Source organism: Ovis canadensis, chromosome 1 (assembly GCF_042477335.2).
Source record: "Ovis canadensis isolate MfBH-ARS-UI-01 breed Bighorn chromosome 1, ARS-UI_OviCan_v2, whole genome shotgun sequence".
Lineage (NCBI taxonomy): Eukaryota > Metazoa > Chordata > Mammalia > Artiodactyla > Bovidae > Ovis > Ovis canadensis.
Window position 1 is genome coordinate 97,782,539 of NC_091245.1, and position 22,289 is coordinate 97,804,827.

Genomic DNA, 22,289 nt, shown 5'->3' on the forward strand with positions numbered 1-22,289 from the left:
GGTAGACCTTATGTGTATCTAGAGATATCTATAGACTAACCTCTAAGACATAGTAAAAATGAGGAATAATGTGTGCAATGTTAAAAAATGAATAGATAAGTATACACTTACAGGTACATACATAGAAAATTTCTGAAAGAATCCATGGGAACTATGAGGATTAAATTCTGGGAATTGGTAATGGGGTGTCAAAGGAAAATTTTTCTTCACTTTGAACACTTTTGTCTATCTGTATATACACACACACACATATATACATATACACTGTAGATTTCATTTACCTTCACAATAAAAGGTAAGGAAAAATGAGGTCTCTCAGGCAGTTCAAGCCAGTACCACTCTTTCCTTCCCTCATACCTTGCTGTCTCTTTGGAGTGGTTCAAAACTTCTTGGTGAGCTCCAGAACCACCTCCTTCCTTCGAAAGGTCCCAGGTGGATGGTTGGCCAGTTCAGAAGCAGAAATCACATCTACACTGGCCTTGTCTGGTCTTGGAGGTTGCCATTAGGCTCAAACTTAAATATGCTTTTTGTGAAAGTACAGACTAACAATTCACTTCATAATGTTTGTTTAATATTTTTCCCAAAAAGATAACAGATTAAAGAAGGATGCATTTGCAGCCGTCTCCTGTGGAATACCCAACCATTCAGCAGAATCTATTCATTTGAAATGACATGCTTAAAGCTGATAATGCCCCCAAATATAGACTCTGATTCTTCACTAAAGGCTAGTGAGTGTCCCTTTAATTTGTACTAACCAATCTGGTTTGACAGATTGGTGGTGGTGGTAGTACGGGTTGCTGGAGAAATAATGATACAAATACCAAGCAAGAGCACTATAAGGACAGATTTGAGGATGTAGAGTCTGGAACATCACAAATCAATGGAACTGTTAATGGTGAGGCCGTGCAGGGCAATCAGAAAAACACTGAATGGGTGTATGGCATTGTACTGCCTTGCTGCACGAACAGAGAAAAACCCTTACACTCTTCTTGGCCTCTATGAGGAATACTGGGTTAGATAATATCTAAGGTCCTCACCAACATCAAGATTTCATAATTAATTTTTAAATTAATGCTTATTATGCTTTCTAAAGTTTTAAGTTCTACTTTCCAACTTAGTAAATGGAGGGCCTTGTCTGTCCAGGAAGTGTTTTTTCACATCTCCATTAATACCATGTTTAATCGTATCAGCCCCAGAAAGCAGGTAGGCAAATAAAAACTCTGAGTCTCACAGAGGTTAAGGGACTTGTCATTAGTTATTGATAAAGCTAGGTTTCTAATTCTCCTAGGAACCATGCGAGGAGAGAGGGTAGAAACACCCTGTGTCATAGTCTATCCTGTGATTCTTTGGGTTTATTTTTACCCAGGGTGCTTTCTCCTTAACACCTATACTTGTTTAAATCTGTTAACATCACCAATCTCTTTGTCCCTTAGAGACTTAAGAGAAATCTTAGAGAAACAGGAGCACTGAGTGGGAAATACACTGAATTTGGTTTGGTTTCTTGCTCCCGCCACACATGACATGCAAATTATTAGATTCTCCTTTTTTTTTTCATCCATAAAACAGGTATGACATCCACTTCGTAGTGTGTGATGAGGACTCAGTAAGAAGCTGTGTGGACATGCTCCCTGAATAACTGTATGAAACCATCCAAGTCTGAGGGGTTGCTGTCACTGTGGTCGTTGGACGGTCACAACAGCTGTGTGTGTAATGTGTCCTTTCTTTGGTGGATGAACCTACCCGGGGAATGGAGAAGCGAAACTGAGGCTTCAGCATCTACCCCAGCTCCCTTCTTACATAAGGCCTCTGGCAGCACATACCATCCCAGGAGCTGGATTCCATCCAGTTAGCAGCATTGAAGAGGGAGGCAGTGCCACCGTAGCAGGCATTGGTGGTATCTATGCCTTCAATGTCAGTGTTGCCTGAATCCTGGAAGAGCTCCATGAGCACTGTTTTGACAGCCTTGGACTTATCGATGATGGTCTCAGTGCCCACCTCCAGGCGGCCCACAGAGTCCCAGGGGAGCTGCGTGCGCTCCATCAGCTGTTGCACCACCGTCAGGCACAGGGAGTTGACATCCTCCTGGACTGAGCAGAAGCCCATCTGGGTCTGGCCCAAGCCCACGGTGTACCTCCCTGCCTCCACCTTGTTGAACTTCTCCAGCTCTGTTTGGTCCACATATTGGGCTGGAAAGTAGACCTCCATGGCAAGAATACCCACATCCTTTGGCCAAGTATCTGTTTTGGCCAAGGGGACAGCCGGAACTGTAGAAAAACTGTAACAGAGAAAACAATCAAAATTCCATGAATGGTCTCTAGCTAGTTTCCTTAAAAGACAATACAGCAATCATTTCATTCATTTTAAAAAATATATTTTGAAGATATCAGATACAAATTTAGGATTGTTCTATTTTTTTTCAGAATTTAGTATTTTTTATTGTATACAAGCATTTATATTGAATCCATTAAAAATTTTTTTAATGTTAAATCTTCATGACCTGCCTCGACTTCAATTTTTCCTTTTAGCTTATTAAACAAGTCAGTTTAATTATAATTGAAAGGAATACCCTGTATGCAAGACAGGGAAAGAGACACAGATGTGTATAATGGACTTTTGGACTCAGAGGGAGAGGGAGAGGGTGGGATGATTTGGGAGAATGACATTCTAACATGTATACTATCATGTGAATTGAATCGCCAGTCTATGTCTGACGCAGGATGCAGCATGCTTGGGGCTGGTGCATGGGGATGACCCAGAAAGATGTTATGGGGAGGGAAGTGGGAGGGGGGTTCATGTTTGGGAATGCATGTAAGAATTAAAGATTTTAAAATTTAAAAAATAAAAAACTAAAAATTAAAAAAAAAAGAAAAGAATACATAAGATTTTGCTAGGTTTGCGGAGGATTCTGGATTATGGCCATATTTGATCTGACTCCAAACTCAATAAAATTATTAATTAGTAAGAAGGGATCCCCAAGGACTTCCTTTTAGAATTGAAAGCCCATGAAGTTCAAATGTGCTTTGTAATTGGATATTTCCAAACTAATATTAAATAGCAAATCTTTAATTAGTGTGCATAAAATTAAAATTCACTTACAGAGAATTAAAGTGGAGTTTGAAGTTCTCATAACCCAAACCAATATGAAGCTGAGAAATTCAATTTTTCAGTCTCTTTTCTGTTACAACATATAATGTGCTTTATTTTGCATTGTTATTCCATTTTTATCAGATGAATACAAATTTAGAATTGCTGTATTTTTCTGTTTAATTTACCCTTTTATCCTTGGTAATTGTCCCTTTGGTATTTTTATGGCTAAATACATGTGGAACAAGCAAAGACTGTGGGAATATAGAAGGCTGAGAGGGAAATTCTATTTTTTCTTTTTAATTTTTGGCTGTACCCTGTGGCATGTGGGACCTTAGCACCTGACCAGGAATCAACTCAGGCCCTCTGTCTTGGAAGGCAGAGTCTTAACCACTGAACCTCCAAGGAAGTTCCAAGGGCAATTCTAAATGGAAGCAGAGAAAACGTGGAGAAAAGGTCAGTAAAGAGGGAAGAGATAAATTTTCTTTCCTGGACCCACCACCTCAGATTCCTAATCCCCCTGGAGATCTGGAATTTCTCTTTCTAGCTAGCAGTAAAGAACTCACCAAGCACACCTTCCCTTTGTTCCATATAAAAGTACCTGAAAGCTGGTTACTTTAGAAATACTCTTGATTTTCCAGATGTTGAAAGGAAGGCAAACACTGGTGAAGCGTTCTGCCCAGGGTAACTTCTTAGTTTCTCATGTATTAGAAATATTCTGCCTTGGGGCTTCCCTTGTGGCTCAGTGGATAAGAATCCACCTGCCAATGCAGGGAACATGGGTTCAGTCCTTGCTCTGGGAGTATCCTTCCTGCTGCCCAACAACTAAGCCAGTGCACTACAGCTACTGAGCCTGTGCTCTAGAGCCCAGGAATGGAAATTACTGAGCCCGCAGGCTGCGACTACTGAAGCTCCAGTGCCCTAGAGCTTGTGCTCCGCAACAAGAGAAGCCACTGCAATCAGAACCTTGCTTACCACAGCGAAGAACAGACCCCGTTCACCACAACTAAAGAAAGCCTGAGAGCAGTGAAGACCCAGTGCCGCCAACAAATGCATAAATCTTTTTTTTTTTTTTTTTTTTTAAGAAATATTCTGTCCTTTCAGTCCTGAGTGCTGCCAGATTCCTTTGACTTGCATCTGGCTACAGAATTCCTGATGGTGGAAGTGATAAGATGGCTCTGCAGGCTTATCAGTTTAGCTCTATGCCACAGAAATTGTAGTTCAAATGGAATGTATCCATCCATCATCCTTAGGACTCAGGGCTTCTCTCTCTCTCTCTCTCTTTTTTTTTTTCAGGGCTTCTCTTAACACCAGTTTTTCTATAACAGAGGTCATTTTGAAGGACTGCTGGGAGGCAAAAAGTGGATCATGTGATCATAAGATAGTGAGTCTAAGTGATAAATGCTTATTGTTATCAGACAAGGGAGGATCCAAGCTTTGTTCTAAGCCCTATTTATTCGGTGCCACTCAAATAAGCGGAGTCTATACTCTCAAATGTTTGTGGAGGAGCTCCCAGTACTCAGAACTAATAGCTAGCCAGATCTCAGTTCTGTGCTTGACTGGATTTTCCCTCATCCTCATCCTCTCTCTGTCTTCTCTAAGCTCACTCCATTTCTCTCCCCAGTGAGAAATCTCAAGCATCAAGGAAAGGTTCCAAGAATAAGTCTCTTGGTAACTTTTGTAACTGTCTTTGTAGGAGATTATTACTTGGAAATAGATTCCAGAGCCTTGAAGAAAAGATATAGATATTTCCAGAAACATAAGCATACAGGAGTTAAGAGTGTCCATCTAATCGTGTACTTTCTCTAAATGATAATACATATATATATATATGCATTAATATACAATATTTGGTGTTCTCTTCCTGATTTAATTCACTTTGTATAACAGACTATAGGTCCATCCACATCTCTACAAATGACCTTATTTCATTCCTTTTAGTTGCTGTGTAGAGACCCTGATGCTGGGAAAGATTGAGGGCAGGAGGAGAAGGGGATGACAGAGAATGAGATGGTTGGATGGCATCACCAACTCAATGAACATGAGGAGACTCTGGGAGTTGGTAATGGACAGGGAGGCCTGGTCTGCTGCAGTTCATGGGGTCGCAAAGAGTTGGACACGACTGAGCGACTGACCTAAATTGAACTGAACTGAACTGAATATTCATAGAGAACGGGCTTGTGGACACAGCGGAGGGTCACAGGAGGGAAGGCTGAGATGAACTGGGAGATTAGGATTGACACATACACTACCATGTGTACAATAGCTAGCTAGTGGGAATGTGCTGTTTAGCACAGGGAGCTCAGCTCTGCACTCTGTGATGACCTAGAGGGGTGGGATGGAGCGGGGTGAGAAAGAGGCTCAAGAGGGAGGGAAGGTATATATGTATACATACAGCTGATTCACTTCATTATACAGCAGAAACTTACTCAACATTGTAAAGCTATTATACTCCAATAAAAAAGAATACTATAAAGACAGAAACATAGAGAACAAACCAAGGATACCAAGGAGGTATCCTTATGGATACCAAGGAGGAAAGGAGGCATGGGATGAGTTGGGAGATTGGAACTGACACCATTGAAGCTATGTGTAAAATAGATAACTAACGAGAGCCTACTGTAAACCATGGGAAACTCTACTCAGTACTCTGTGGTGACCTAAATGGGAAGGAAATACAAAAAAGAGAGTACACATGTATAGGTATAGCCAATTCACTTTGTTGTACAGCAAAAACTAACACAGCATAACAACTATACTCCAATAAAAACTTTTTTAAAAATAAATTAATTAAAAAGCAAATAATAGCTTTGTTTAGTTTAAAACTGGTTTTGTTCTGGTGTTTCTTGGTTCAAGAACATGCATCAGACTTATATTTCTTTATTCCCTCTCTCCTCTTTTGTGTTTCAAAATTAGTTATTACATGCTAGGCACTGTGCCATGGAGGGCTGTGGGGGGTGGAGGGAATGGGCGAAGAAAGGAGATCAAGGTTCTTGGGAGCCTCCTGAACCAGTGGGAGGAATGAGATAAGCACAGACATACTATGTAACCCAACTGAGAGTCAGAATGTGCTAAAGGTCACCAAAAAACCCACAGGAGTTCAAAGGTAGCAGAGATCTGTGTGTGGGAGTATCAGGAACGGTTTCAAGGAACGGACTAGATTTGAAGTCAACCTTGACGCGTGAATCGAGTTTCTGCAGATGAAAAGTTGGCAGGGGGTCTACAGAGGCAGCGCCATAGCAGGTGGTGATTGAACACGTGAGGATACCTGGAGCAGAGAGCGAAGGGGAGCGGGGGGATAACACATGAGAAAAGTAGGTGGGGAGCCGTGAAGCGGAGGGCACAGTTCTCCCTTAATTTAAAAGGTGGTGAAGCACACGGGGTGGGAGCAGTCCTTCTGGTAGATTTAGAGCCGATGCAGGTTGGGTTAGAGGGAACAGACCCACAGAGAAAAGGAGAGTCATAAGGAGCACTCTTAATACCCATCAGGCCATGGAAAATGGGATGAACTGTGCATACACTGAAAAGGAAATGTGAACCCTGATTCCAAGTGTTTGAACCCAGGACGTCAGAAGTGGGGCAGGCCGGGGGGGTCTGAGGTCTGTCTCCTGGAGGGCAGCCAATGATTGCTTATTGAAACAAGCAAATATACGTCAATCCCTTCCTCACAAATGCAAAACCAGGTTAAATTCTGGGACATTTGGCCTGTATGCACGGGGTGGAGGAGAGCATGGAGGAAGGTGGGGAGTCAGGAAAAAAATAAAAAGGCTAGAGAGTATCACCTCCTACCCAACACATCCACACACCAGGTTCCCTTGGTACCCGGCGGGGGAAGACCCGGACCAAAGGTGTTTCTCTAAACATTCAGGGAGGGCTTCCCATGTGGAACTAGTGGTATAGAGCCCAGCTGCCAATGCAAGAGATGTAAGAGACATGGGTTCAATCCCTGAGTTGGGAAGATCCCCTGGAGGAGGGCTTGGCAACCTACTGCAGTTTTCTTGCCTGGAGAATCCCATGGACAGAGGAGCCTGGTGTGCTTTAGTTCATAGGGTCATGAACAGCCAGACATGACTGAAGCTACTTAGCATGCACACGCGGGAACTTCCCTTGCGGTCCAGTGGTTAAGAATCTGCCTCCCAATTCAGGGGACACATGTGGTCCGGGAGGATTCCACATGCCATGTGGCAAATAAGCCCGTGTGCCCGTGTGAGCTTATGTGCTGCAACTACTGAAACCTGTGCACGCACAGCCCGTGCTCCGCCAGGAGAGAAGCCACCACAATGAAAAGCCCACTCACCAAAACTGGAGAGTAGACTCCGCTCACCACAACTAGAGAAAGCCCACGGCCAGCAATGAAGACCCAGTGCAGTCCACGAGAAAAAGACCCAGTGCAGCGAAAAATAAATGAATGAAAGTGAAGTCACTCAGTCATGTCTGACTCTTTGTGACCCCTTGGACTGTAGCCTACCAAGCTCCTTTGTCCATGGGATTCTCCAGGCAAGAATACTGGAGTGGGTTGCCATTTCCTTCTCCAGGGGATCTTCCCGACCCAGGGATCAAAGCCGGGTTTTGAACCCGGGTTTCCCGCATTGGAGGCAGACGCTTTAACCTCTGAGCCACCAGGGAAGCCCAAATAAATGAATAAATAAACATTAAAAATCTATCCAGAGAACTCGATGTAGAGATGGGAGGTAAGAAAAGGCTAGTCCTAAAGTACAGTGGATAGTGTAGGGACCCTAGGGTGCCAGTGGTTGCTGTGTTACATCAGTACTGGGAGACTGTGAGTACTTGGGCCAAACTGGGAGAATGTTTACCAAGGAAAGGAGTGTGTGTGTGCTTCTGTGCACAAGCACATTGCACACACACAGGCAAACTCTGATCTTTTACACTCATGTTCCTCTTTGTTGAAATCAGAGAGTGGAGAAACACCTTCTTCTCCTCAGTCCATTCTGAATCTGGCTGCAGTGACTTGCAGCAGCTGGTTTTACTAACACTGCAGTTGAAACAGTATCCTGAAGGTCTCAGCAGGGCTTGGGTGAAAGGTGAAAACAGAGCCAGGGAGGAGGATGCCGTGGGCCCTGGCACTGAGATTTCTACTGCTTTGTGCCTCTAGGGGAGTAAAATGCGTTGCTGACATCAGCAGGGGCAGAGGTTTGCTATCCCGGAATTCTGTAAACAGACCTGGGCTGTCTGTTTAGCGATGAGGTAACTGAGACCTTGAGAGGTTAACTTGCTTATCTAAGGCTGTGCCCAGGACTTGTCAACTTTTGACTGGGATTCTAATGAGCCCTCATGCCTCTCTTTTACTGGTTCCTCACCACTTCTCAAAGAGTAACCCGTGCAGTCCTGGGGACCAGTGAGACTCACCTGGGGTGGGCTGCGGGGAGAAGGCGGGCAGGCAGGAGGGAAGCTTCTTGCATCACTCTCTTCACTTGCAACACCCGCCTCACTGGAGTCAACAGCCGCTGCATTTTTGGAGGAACGAGCAGGAAGCCAACAATTCACAGTCCTTGGGGGAGATGCCCAGCGGTGTTGGTTTGGGCTTTATAGATCCCGGAGACTCCTGCCTCCGGAAGCCCTGCCCCTGCTTATCGAGGCTCCGTGGCTTCTAGAACTAGGCAAAAGGTCTCATTTAGAATATGGGCGAGTCAAAGAAAAACATCATCTCTCCAACATGTACATAGCTGCCCTGCTTCTGTGTGTGGGAAAGGGTGGCACTGATCCCTCCTTTTCTTGGGCTCTTGTGGCAGCCTTGTTTATGCTCAGCCACCTCAGGAGGCCATGGTGCTCCTTGTTACACATCTTAGGGTACCCCCACCTGGTCTGCCTTGAACTCTTGTCTGAATTACTCTCACTTGGCAGTCCAGGAAGCTCTAGTTACCTGTTATTACTGTGTTGGCCAAATATTTTGTTCAGGTTTTCTGTAAGATGTTATAGAAACCTCAAATGGACTTTTTTGGTCAACCAATTTTTAAAAGTAAAAAATTCATTCATTCATTTATTTTTTGGTGGCACTGGGTATTCATTGCTGCTGGTGGGCTTTTTCTAGTTGTGGTGAACAGGGGCTACTCTTTGTTGCGGGGCTTCTCATTGCCATGGCTTCTCTTGTTGCAGATAATGGGCTCTAAAGGTACACAGGCTTCAGTAGTTGCAGCATGCAGGCTCCGTAGTTGCGGCAAGGAGGCTCCAGAGCATGTGGAATTTTCCCAGACCAGGGGTCAAACCCATGTCCCCTGCATTAGCAGGCGGATTCTTATTCTCTGTACCACCAGGGAAGTCCCAACCCAGTATTTTAAAGTATTGAAATAAAAAGAAAATCTTTCAAAATCAAAGGGAATGAATCTTTTCATAGAAGCCCTTTAAGTAGTTGAGAGCAGGTACTGGCACACAGGCAAAGGGCTGTTAGAGAAGATATGGAGCCTGCTCCACGTCTCCTATTTTCACTGTCACTTTATCATAGCTCTATACAGTTTTGGATGTGAGTGTTGGACTGTGAAGAAGGCTGAGCACCGAAGAATTGATGCTTTTGAACTGTGGTGTTGGAGAAGATTCCTGAGAGTCCCTTGCACTGCAAGGAGATCCAACCAGTCCATTCTAAAGGAGATCAGTGCTGGGTGTTCTTTGGAAGGAATGATGCTAAAACTGAAACTCCAGTACTTTGGCCACTTCATGCGAAGAGTTGACTCATTGGAAAAGACTCTGATGCTGGGAGGGATTGGGGGCAGGAGGAGAAGGGGACGACAGAGGATGAGATGGCTGGATGGCATCACTGACTCGATGGACGTGAGTCTGAGTAAACTCTGGGAGTTGGTGATGGACAGGGAGGCCTGGCAGGCTGCGATTCATGGGGTTGCAAAGAGTCGGACACGACTGAGCGACTGAACTGAACTGAACTGATAGTTTCCAAGTACAGTGCAGTAAGTGCTGCCATAGAAGAACCAGAGGCCTGAAGAGATGATCGTCATTTGAAACACGGTATCTCCTGAGGAGGAGAGGTCTTCTTTAGTGATGAGCCTAGTGACCTGTGGACAGGTGATCTGGCTTTCTCAAAGACCTACAGCTAGTGAATAGCAGGTTGGGGACTCAAGCATGTCATTTCACTCCAGATTTGACTCTTTCCATGTTCATCTTCTACTTTGCAATAAAAAGGTTCCTTTCATCTGATCTTCCAATGAGTCTCTGCCTTTCTGTTCTTCTCTCACGGCCCGATCGTCCTCTGTCATTGATAAGAATCATGCACTCACTCATCACTTTGCTCAGTTAACCCCTCAGTGTAATATGACTGCGGAGGGCAGAGAGAGGAGCCAGAGTGGTTCTTGCTTCAGGGAAGACAGAGGCAACTTCATTTCCCTGAAGACAGAGACCTTTCAGGTGCCCCCAGAAGTCCAAGTCTCCTAGGTCTTCTGCACCTTTAGATTCTTGCCTCCATGTGTCTTGGTGTTTCACTGCTCTAATGCAATCTCCCGCTTTGCTCTGTCACCCCATGTCCTCCACTGAGCCATTGGCAAAGTTCTATCACCCACTGAAAATTCCTTGTGGCCGATCTTTTTTCCCCTGAAAATGCCCTTTGCTTCTTTCTTGGTCTCAGACTGCAGCTCTCACATGGTAGTTGCATTCTTTGCTTTCCACCATATGCGCCCCCCCACCCCCACCCCCGGCGACCGGTACTCTAGGTACTGCAGTGCTTGGAATAGGCAAAGAAGGTCATGGCAACCCACTCCAGTATTCTCGCCTGGAGAATCCCATAGACAGAGGAGCCTGGAGGGCCACAGTCCGTAGGGTACTGAAGCGGTGTAGCATAGCATAACCTTTTTGCTTTTCAGTGATGCTGCCAAAGTATTTTTCCTCTCCTTCCTCTCAACAGTCCCATTCTCTACAAGCACATATCATCAATCTGGGCCACTCAGTGCCTTTCATTCTTGCAGTCAATCATCAGTCTTGCTCCACTGCTCTTGTTCATGAATATAGGAGCACAGGGATCATTGCCTTCCTTTCCACCCTCAATCCTCAGCATTCTTGGAGATGTCAATCTCTACATAGGTAATTCATTCATGTCGGCCTCTCACTTAAGTCCCCACTCCCATGATTTTGTCTTCCATTTGACCTCAGCCTCCCATTCCACATGCACACTATTTTTATTATTAATATTATTGAAGTATAGTTGAATTACAATGCTATGCAGACATGCAACGGAGATAGAAAGATTGCTGCACCCATCTATAGTGTTGGCATTCAGCCACATGGGCACAAAGTCCAAACTTGCTAGCTCGGCATCCTCTTCATCATCTGGGCCTGCTGTGTTTCCAGCAGTTTCAGTGATGTGACCCATTCACCAATGCACTAGCTGGAAGAGCTTATGCCTCTCTGAACCACAGTTTCCCTGGTTTGTGGACCTTGACTCTTTTTTCTACAGTGCTTGCCTGACAGACACTTTGCGTGTAAGGCAAACTTAAGTGGCTGCTCTTCCTGCCACCTTTGCTCTGGTCTTCCACCCCTTTAGCCTAAAATGCTCCCTTCTCCTTGCTATTGACTTATAGCAAAGTGTTTTCAGATTCTTTTTCCTTACAGGTTATTACAAACTATTGAGTATAGTTCCCTGTTCTATACAGTAGGTCCTTGTTGGATATTTATTTTATATAAGGTAGTGTATGTATCCTAAAGGAGGGCATGGCAACCCAAGCCAGTATTTTTGCCTGGAGAATCCCATGGACAGAGGAGCCTGGTGGGCTAGAGTCCATGGGGTCACAAAGAGTTAGATTGCAGGTCTATGTCTGCAGGTCTATTTCTGTTTTGTATATAAATTCATGTATATCGTTTGTTAAATTTCACATGTAAGTGACAACCTACTTGGTATGATGATCTCTAGTATGAGTTTCTATACTCATACTCTGGACCTTGTGGTACCGCATCTATCCACCTTCATAGTTTTCATTTCATGCAGCCCAACTCTGACAACCTCTGTCTTCCCAGCTCACTTTCAATGTACCCTCACTTTTTTCTTCCACTGGGCCCACCATTGACTCCTCCACTTCTTCACTTTTTAGCATCCTCACAGGCCTCTTTGCTCAGCTCAGATTACTGTTGATGCATTACTGCAAACAGTCCCTTGCACACATCTTGCCTTTAGTCTTTCTGCCAGGCTGACCCTGCAAACCTTCAACTTTTGTTAAACCCACTCTTGGTCTACTCTATGCCTGCCTCTGAGCAGCTAACCAAGGCTGAAGAAAAATACAGTGTAGTGTTGACTGGTTAGGTTTACTTTTACAACCACACATCTGAAATGGATGTTCAGCATAGACTGGCGATTCTACTACATTTACCTAGCTCATTTGCTCTCCCAGTTCCAAAAGACTGGTCACACCTCCTCGTCTGTTTCAGCCCATCACCTCTGTTCAATTTCAGCTGATTACTTTGACTCATATTTCATCGTTTTGTTGTTGTTCAGCCGCTAAGTGGTATCCAGTTCTTTGTGACTCCATGGATATATATATATATATATATATATATATATATATATATCCACACCAGGCTTCCCAGTCCTTCACTATCTCCCAGACTTCGCTCAAATTCATGTCCTTTGAGTCAGTGATGCCATCCAACCATCTCATCCTCTGTCATCCCCTTCTCCTCCTGCCTTCAATCTTTCCCAGCATCAGGGTCATTTCAAATGAGTCAGTTCTTCGCATCAGGTGACCAAAGTACTGGAGTTTCAGCTTCAGCATCAGTCTTTTCAATGAATATTCAGGACTGATTTCCTTTAGGATGGACTGCTTGGATCTCCTTGCAGTGCAAGAGTCTTTTCCAACATCACAATTCAAAAACATCAGTTCTTTGGTACTCAGCCTTCTTTATGGTCCAACTTTTACATCCATACATGACTACTGGAAAAAGTATAGCTTTGAGTATATGAAACTTGGTCAGCATTTTCATTTCACTGAGACAATAGAAACAATTAGAAGAGAAGTACTCCATCTTTTACTAACAAATTCAGCAAACTGCCTGCCTTTATAGCCCAGACTCTACCTTCATGCAGTTCCTATCTAGAGGAACAATCCCTGCTCTAATTTAAATCTGACGTCACCACTTGTGCACTGATGGTACTCCCTCCGCTCTGCATGAATGGTGGTCTTGCAGTCTTCCTTTCTTCTTTCTGATCATTTCTCTTTTCTACTTGGCTGCTCTTGTCAGTGCACAATCCCATCTTTAAAAACTTTTGGTGTGGGGAGGGAGGTGGGAGGGGGTTTCAGGATTGGGGACATGTGTACACTTGTGGAGGATTCATGTTAATGTATGGCAAAGACAATACAATATTGTAAAAGTAATTAGCCTCCAATTAAAATAAATAAATTTAAATAAAAAAAACTCCCTTTTGACCCTATATATCTTACCAAATGTGCCATCACATCTATGCTCCCCTCTATAGCAAAAGCCATTAAAATATTGTCTGTTCTCAGTGTTTCACATCGTTGCTTCTCACTCAGTCCTTAACTGATCTATTTAGGCTTTTGCCTCACGTGTTCCACTGAAATTCCTTGTGTCGGGGTCATCAGTGACTTCTTTCTTGGCAAACCAATGGTTGGTCCTGAACCTTCAGCTTACTAGACCTCTTAGGAGCACACGGCACATCTTCTTGCTGCGTCTTTCTTGAAATACTTTTTTCATTTGGCTTATAGAACCTGACAATCCCAAGGGTTTCCTCCAAATCACTGGCCACTCCTAATAGCTGCCCCTCCTCTTTCTGAAATGTAGAGTGCTCCGGGTTGTTCCCACACACTCCTTAATTCACTGAGAAAATAGATGGAACTGACTAAGAACATTACGGTCTTAGGCCAAAACACCCAAATATTCACATAGAATTATGGATATATAACAAACTATTTTGATAAAAATTGAAGATCAATCAAACTAGTTAATCCAGTAAAATTTTATTTAGTATATATAAGAGATTAAGCACTGGCAATCTAGGTGGATGGATCAGCTTTGTTTCTCTCTCTCTTTTAAATTCGCATATACTAAGCAATTACTCCCCTGCAGGAGGAAATGGAAACCCACTCCAGTATTCCTGCCTGGTGAATTCCCCGGACAGAAGAGTTTGGTGGGCTACAGTCCATGGGGTCACAAAGAGTTGGACATGACTGAGTGATTGAACACACACAAGCATTTCCTCTGTGCCAGGTAGTATGCTAAGCACCTTTTGCATGTTTTCTCTTTTAATTCTTGCAACTGAGATGGGTACTATTATTCCACTCATTTTACAGATGAACAAACTGAGGTTTCCTAAATTATTATAAAATTATAATATTGAAATAATATATAACAAGATTATAATATATAAAAAATATATAATATAATATATATTATAATATATTATAGTATATATATAATTATATATTATATAATTATATATTATATAATTATAATAAATTATAATATATATAATTATTACATAATTCTAAATTAAGTTATATAGCCATCTGTGGCTCAAGACCTGGTCAGTGACTGAAACTGGCTTTGAATCTAGGCTCTCTGGATCTATGCCTGATTTGCACCAATCTTCAACCATTTTTGACCTGAAAAATGGCAACGGCAATGATGCAAAATTAAATCTAATATTAAGTTGTTTCTTTGGAAAGAGGGAAACTTGTTGGTTGAAGAAGTACCAACAAGGAATATATCGAGGAATACATTATGTAACGTGTAAATTGGAGGAAATAATATCATAACACCATTAGGTGATAGCTTTTCATAGTGGATAGAATTTTGTTGACCAAGTAATTGTAGTCAAGCTCAATAAAGAAAATGGTTTTTCTATGAATTATCCAAAGTGCTGAAGGAAAGAGAGTACAACATCCAGCTGTTAAAGAAATCACCTCTCAAACACTTACATAAACTCACATTTTGATATTTTCTGAATGAGGACACTTTAATTCTTGCTTTGAGACTTTGAGATCCTTCAGCTCTCAGAATGCAGCTCTTTAGCTGGACGGTTGATGAAAGATAGAGAGTTGATTAATCAAAAATGCGTCAGGTGCTAGATAAACACTAAGAATCATAAACATTGATTATTCTGGATTAAAAAGTTTAGACATCTAGGGTGAATCTTGCATAAACAATGTTTGTTTTTAAAACAGTTCTGCCAAGAAAGCTGACTTAGGAGAGAAAAACTGTGAACAAAATTCCTGGGCATCTAAATTTACCATCTTTATCTACACCTGCCTCTTCTACCTCAAAAACTCATAGTCCTTCTTTTAACAAATGCACAGAAAATGTATTTTTCTGTGGTTCCTGTGGTTCCAAGTTTCCTATGGCTGATAAGTTGAAGTGGATCCTCAGTCACACAGATTTACTCTTTATATCTCAATGTAAAGGGAAGGAGTTTTCACAGGAAGAGACCCACAGACTTAGAAAACTAACTCATGGTTGTTGGGGGTGTGGCAGGGGGCAGGGTAGAGGACTTTGGGAAGGTCACGTGCACATTGCTATATTTAAAACAGACAACCAGCAAAAACTTATTGTATAGCACATGGAATTCTGCTCAATGTTATATGCCAGCCTGGATGGGAGGGGGGTTTGGGGGAAGACGAATACATGTATATGTAGGGCTGAGTCCCTTCATTGTTCGCCTGAAACTATCACAACATTGTTAATCGGCTATACCCCAAAACAAAATGTTTTTGGTGTTAAAAAAAAATTAACAACAACAAAAAATGATAGAAAAGTTTGACTTAAGAAAAAGAAAAAAGAAAAGGAGTTTTCAGATTTCCAAGCATCTGAAAGTATGTAGGAGTTATTTCTACAGAAAGTGTAGATCTAGGCACAAGCCTTATGTTTAGGGAGATAAACTTTATTTATTTAATAATAATACTATTTCAACTCAAGCATATCTAATACTTCATCAGTTTTGAAATGCTCTCACATGCAATCTGTACTTATACCAGTTCTAATAAGTTGATGTAGGCATGAAGCTTCCAGAGATGAAATAACCTTGCTTATGGGTGTGTGACTAGTTCACGGCAATGTCTGGGAGCACTATTTTTGCTGTATCTCCAGATTGAGGACTCTTTCATCACATCTTCACGTGGATTCTGCTATGAAAGGGAAGGAGTATCAGTGTTGCTTCTGATTCTATTACTGGTTAACTAACCTCTCTTTGCCAGGTCTTGCCTTCTGGGATTACCTGGGGTGACATTCAGACCTTTGATTCTAAAGCTCCCAGAGTTTTGTGAGGGAGGACTAGTGTCATAGATTTATTCCTATCTATCTGTCGAATTAGGAGAGAGGTCCTGAGAAAAGTAGGGGAAAGGGCTTGGAGCCTGATGATATTTCTCAGAAGAAAAGCATTGAGCACAGGTATTTGTTGTTTACCCTGAGTTACACCGTTCCAGGAGTTCCCTTGCGTTTGCAGTGTCATCTAGGGAGCAAACCTAGCAAGATGATGTACAGTCTCAAGAGGAAAGATTCAATATTTGCACAGGAAAGGCACACAGTAGTGATGGTAGAGTTTCCCATGAGTCTCAACGAGCAAACGCCGGCATCATCTGTCATCCCTTCTTTGGCCTTTATTGTCCAGCCTTCATTATCTCTGACATTTAAACAGTCTGAAAAAAAAAGCAAACTACATTTCCACAACCATTTTGTGTCAGTAACAAATATGTCACAAAATAACTAATTTGCATAAGTAATATCCTTTTTTTTTGAGCTCTCAAAATTTTGTTGTTAGATAATTATCATGTATTTGTCTTAATTGTCATAATTTATATTTTCATAACATTTGATCAAACCCAGATTTTTTCTGCTTGGCCACATGGTAAACTGTCATAAGCTGTGGAATGCCTCTTCCTAAATCTACTTGGGAAACACTAGAAAAAAAAATGGGTAAAGCATAAATTTGAAGAACAATTTAGAATGAAAGCTGTGAGAAATCCCTGAGGAGTCTGAAGGATGCCCTGGATCAAGGGATGTGGGAGAGAGGTGGGGATGAAGTTGGATGAGGGCTGGAGCTTGGAGAGGACGGTTGGCTGAAAGCCCCAAGGAGAGGAAGAAGACTGAAAAAGCCTTACTGGGTGCCTTGTTCATGAAAAGAGCTGCAGACTCACCAAGCATACACTGACAACTACTCTGACAAACCTTTGTTCTCAAACCGCTAACTGGTGACCCAGCAATATTTTCCCCAGGTTCTGTTGTTTCCTAGCAGTTTAATTGTGCAGGCTTGGTCAGAAGAGTCTCCTGGTGAAGTAGCAGCAAATAAGATAGTCGTCCATGTTTCTGCAATGTCTGGGGCTCGCTTGAGATGTGCCCTGAGGAACACAGAGTAAGGCCAGATTTTCACTGTTTCCCTAACACACAGTGCTGGAGAGTATCTACCACCCCCAGGAGCATGAACTCATATGCCAAATTAAAAATGCCTTGAGGTCTATAAAGGAAAGCTAGTGCACTGAACAGAATGTTCAAAACAGACAGACTAAGAATTTAAAATGATCATCCTACATGCCCTTAAGAAGGGGAAGGAAGATTTTGTTATATAGGTTACTGATAAGAATCACAATAAAGAATTCATATATAACTAATTCTACATAATGCTGAAATAAAGACTATATAGATGAGAAATATTACAGGATAGATTTTTTAAAATAGTGAGTAGGAATAGTCAATTGAGAAACTCTCAAAAAAGGCCAATAACAAAGAGCAAAATGAGAAAACATTGTTTAAAAAAAAGCTAAGAGATTGGAAGAATAGATATAAAATTATCAATATTTGAATAATGGAAATATCCAAAGGAAAAACATTAGAAGAAATAGTAAAGATACATTTTCCACTTTTAAAGAAAGAAGATACATCTCAGTCTGAAAAAAACTTATTGAGGAACAAGCAAAAGAGTCAAGGAGAAAATGGATCTAGAGTACATATAGACAAAAGGGACATTCTAAAAACTTCTAGAAAGAAAGATCACTTGAAAAGGAACAAAATTCAAGTGACTTGAGTTTTGCACTTCTTAAGAAGTGATTGCACTTCTTAATAGCAACACTGGACTCAAGATAGTGAAGTAATATGTTTAAATAATTACAGAAGAGACACAACAAGTTGTCATTCAAATGTAGGGCATAACAAGTATGTTCTCAGGTACTCAGAGACCCATGATGAAAACAAAACTGGAGGAAGCAGGGAATGAAAAGAGAGATAAATTCAGGAGGATGTAACACTAACTACAGAAAAAAGTGGCATTGATCTAATAATTTGGTAAACATATCATTGTTTATGGACAAGCTCAAAAGAAAGAAAATGAGAAAGCAAAACTATAACAACCTTAATGCAAAAGCCTAGTTATATCTACATGACAGGGAAGTGGGGTGGAAAAGACCGAAGGAACAAGAGATCTGTCTTTAGAGCAAAGAATATAACAAAATTTACATGGGTTAAACTTAAGTAAAAACCATGAAGTATCTGATGGGAATAAAAAATGATTTGACATTACACCACCTACAAAAGATACCTGTTAATCACAATGGCACACGAAAGTTGAAAATGAATGGTTGGAATAAAACATACTATACAAATATAAATCAAGAGAAAGCTGAGGGAGCAATATTAATATTTAACAAATTGGAAGAAGCTAGATTATTCAATAGTTAATGGACATGTGGGAAAATGTAAAACTGACTTCGTATGATAGTTGGAGGTAATTTGGATATCCATCATTTGAGAGAGAACAGGTACAATGTGGTTGAAAGTATCACGCAGAGTGTTATGAAATGGTTAGAAACACCACAAATAGCAAGACAGACGCATCTTAAATGCAATGCTAAAGTCAAGCAAAGTAGCATTTATGTAAGTTTAAACTACTCACAAAACAAAAATACCTATTTTATAAAAATAGATAAAAGAGAAATGGCTGTGAAGGCAGGATGGGTGAGACAGCTGAGAGTGGAATAATGGTAAACCCACAAATTCCATATCTATGACTACCAGATCTTATAGTACAGAGATATTCACATAGACTTGGGAACCAGGCCGATCTGGATTTGAATCTTAACTTTTCTGTATCCTACTTGAACAACCTGAAATAGTCATTTAACCTTTCTTAGAATCACTTTCTTATCAATTTCTTCACTTGTAAGAGGTGGACAATAGTGGTTCCTGCATCATCGGTTTGTGGTGATGGTTAAATGCATGTAAGGCACTGAACACAGTAGTTGTTTAATAAGTGAATATTGTTGCTATCATCCTTATGTATTGGGAAAAGGGTGAGAAAATGAACCAGTATCTACAGGCTGGAAAGGATCTGTAGCTATCGCTGGGCTTCCTCTCATTGCTCACTACCACATTTCTTCCTACCAAAGAACCGATGCATTTCATTTGGTGCATTCTGACTGGACCTTGGAAAATCAAGGGAATTTCTGCTCGGTGAATGCTGTTAACCTTTCAAGAGATGAGAGGAAGAATGACTAGAAAGAATTTGGCAAAAAACTTTAAAGAAGGAACTTGGCAACCTGCAACATTGTTGGGTCCAAGATGGAGAACATCAAACTAGAATAATTATACCTGCAGGTCATTTTTTATCATAACTTGATGAGGTAAAGGATTTTCTTTGCATAGTGATTGGGTTACTCTGGCTTTTGGCTGACCTGCAAGCCTAGGATAAGTGGGCAGAATAAATTTCCTCTCGTGCTCATTGGAAACTTCCTCCCTTCATTTTGAAATCAGTTCATGTTCGGTCATGAGGAGGTAGGATCTAGATGGAAGGTCAGGTAGTTAAGCCATTCAACAGAGTAAATGGCTCAGAAAAACGAAAAGCTTTGCTCATGTGGTAGAGCCAAGGACTTCTACTTCTGTGAAAACTCTGATGCCTGAAAATTGTCAAATATCTGGAATTCTTAGTATAAATGTCTAGACAGCAAATGTGATTTTTTTTTCCCCACAAAGGAAGTTTCTTTGATTATTCTCTGTTAGTATAAAGACAAAACTCATTTCTGAAAAATACTAGTAAGCAAACAAAATATATTCCATCAAAACCATGGTTAATGCCTTCATGTGTGTCCTTAAGGATGGTTTCTGAACAGATATATTATAGGTGAAAAAATATAACATCAATAGAGAAAACTCTAAGCACCTCCAATTGGTAATGGGTGAGTGAATACACTTCAAATGTCCCCGCCACCCCTCATTCCCATACTGGTTTTCTTTTATTCTAATTTAAAAGTCACTTTCCCCCTTCACTCTGTTTATACACTATTATGTTGTTTATGATGTACTCCCCAAAGTAATGTTCTCATATTTTCCTTCCCATCCGTCTCATCTACACAAGGTCCCCGATCCTTCCAGAGACTGACTCACTGACACCAAACACCACCCACACCATTCATCACAGCTAATGGTGGCCTCTCTCCTCAACTTCTAGAATTGTCTACTCTCAGTTCAGTTTAGTTCAGCCGCTCAGTCGTGTCCAACTCTTTGCAACCCCATGAATCGAAGCACGCCAGGCCTCCCTGTCCATCACCAACTCCTGGAGTTCACTCAAACTCAGGTCCATCGAGTCAGTGATGCCATCCAGCCATCTCATCCTCTGTCATCCCCTTTTCTTCCTGCCCCCAATCCCTTCCAGCATCAGAGTCTTTTCCAATGAGTCAACTGTTCGCATGAGGTGGCCAAAGTACTGGAGTTTCAGCTTCAGCATCATTCCCTCCAAAGAAATCCCAGGACTGATCTCTAGGCAAAAGCATATTCCTCGGTACCCCCTACACCCAGTGGACTGATTTCAGATTCCATAGCTCTTCAAACAGTACCATCTTTTTTAGTTTTTTTAAACAACCTCATCACCTCTGAAAGCATCTATTTTTTTAATTAATGAAGTTTATTACTTTTATTTTTGGTTGTGCTAGGCCTTCATTCTGAGAAGGCAATGGCACCCCACTCCAGTACTCTTGCCTGGGAAATCCCATGGATGGAGGAGCGTGGTAGGCTGCAGTCCATGGGGTCTCAAAGAGTCAGACACGACTGAGCGACTTCACTTTCACTTTTCACTTTCATGCATTGGAGAAGGAAATGGCAACCCACTCCAGGGTTCTTGCCTGGAGAATCCCAGGAACAGAGCAGCCTGGTGGGCTTCCATCTATGGGGTCACACAGAGTCGGACACGACTGAAGTGACTTAGCAGCAGCAGCAGCGGCAGCAGCAGCAAGCCTTCATTGCATCATGGGCTTTTCTCTGGTTGCAGCACGCAGCCTTCTCATTTCAGGGGCTTCTCTTGTTGCGGAGCATGGGCTCTAGGGCTGGCAGGCGTCAGTGGTTGCAGCATGTGGACTCAGTAGTTGCAGCTCCCAGGTTCTAGAGCACAGGCTCAACAGTCGTAGTGCACGGGCTTAGTTGCTCCTCAGCACGTGGATCTTCCTGGACTAGGGATCGAACCCGTGTCTCCTACATTGGCAGGTGGACTCCTTACCACTGAGCCACCAGGGAAGCCCAAACAGTACCATTTTGCTCAGGCCTCCTGTGGAGCTTCTAACACAGTATGGAAAGGAAGGATGATTAAAAACTCTCTCACTTCTTACCATATCAGAAACTTTCATCCATCTTTTAATGAAAAGATTAATTTAATCCTTTAATGTAACTGTTAACTGGATTAACAGTTACAAATCAAAAGCTGCTATGTAAAAATAAATATACAAAGCACTCTTTCCTAATGTGAAGTAAGATCTGCTAATTTCTTGAGGAAATAATTTGTGATGGAAGGAAGAGAGAAAACAAAGAAAGAGGGAAGGGAGGAAAGAAAGAAGGAATGAAGGAGTGAAGAAAAGGAAAAAGGACAGGAAGGTATAAAATCCTGGATTTGGATCCTCATGTACTATTTACTCACTAGGAGACCTCAGTCAAAACATTTAATATCCCAACTTTTGATTTTCTCATATATGAAATTGGAATAATAATTTTAAGTACTTTATGGCGTGGTGTGAGGATTAAATAACTTGTAAGTATTTAATACTTGGGAAGTACTCAATAAATTTAAGTAATTGTGATGGCTAATTTTATGTGTCAACTTGGCTGGCCCACAACATATACAGATATTTGGCTAAACATTATTCAGAATATTTTGGTGAGTGTATTTTTGAATGAGTTTAACATATAAATTGATAGACTGAATAACACAAATTGCTGTCCCTAATGTGGATGTGACTCATTCAATCAACTGAAAATCTGAGTAGAACTATATA

General features: G+C 41.7%; 1 protein-coding gene across 4 annotated transcripts in view; it reads right to left on the bottom strand.

Annotated features, from left to right (window-relative positions):
* HMGCS2 (3-hydroxy-3-methylglutaryl-CoA synthase 2) overlaps nt 1-15,095 on the bottom strand; it is a 31,148-nt gene extending 16,053 nt beyond the window's left edge. Inside the window, exons 1-3 of one of the 4 annotated variants that reach the window (XM_069602283.1) lie at nt 14,980-15,095; nt 8,452-8,698; nt 1,821-2,275 (exon numbers count right to left, since the gene is read on the bottom strand). In XM_069602283.1, the coding sequence (XP_069458384.1) occupies nt 1,821-2,275; nt 8,452-8,555 (559 nt within the window). In that variant the 5' untranslated portion in view covers nt 8,556-8,698; nt 14,980-15,095. Of the gene's footprint in view, nt 1-1,820; nt 2,276-8,451; nt 8,927-14,969 lie in introns of those variants that run through there. The other 3 variants (XM_069602291.1, XM_069602300.1, XM_069602273.1) reach the window with 3 other exon arrangements.
* Nucleotides 15,096-22,289: the final 7,194 nt, after the last annotated feature.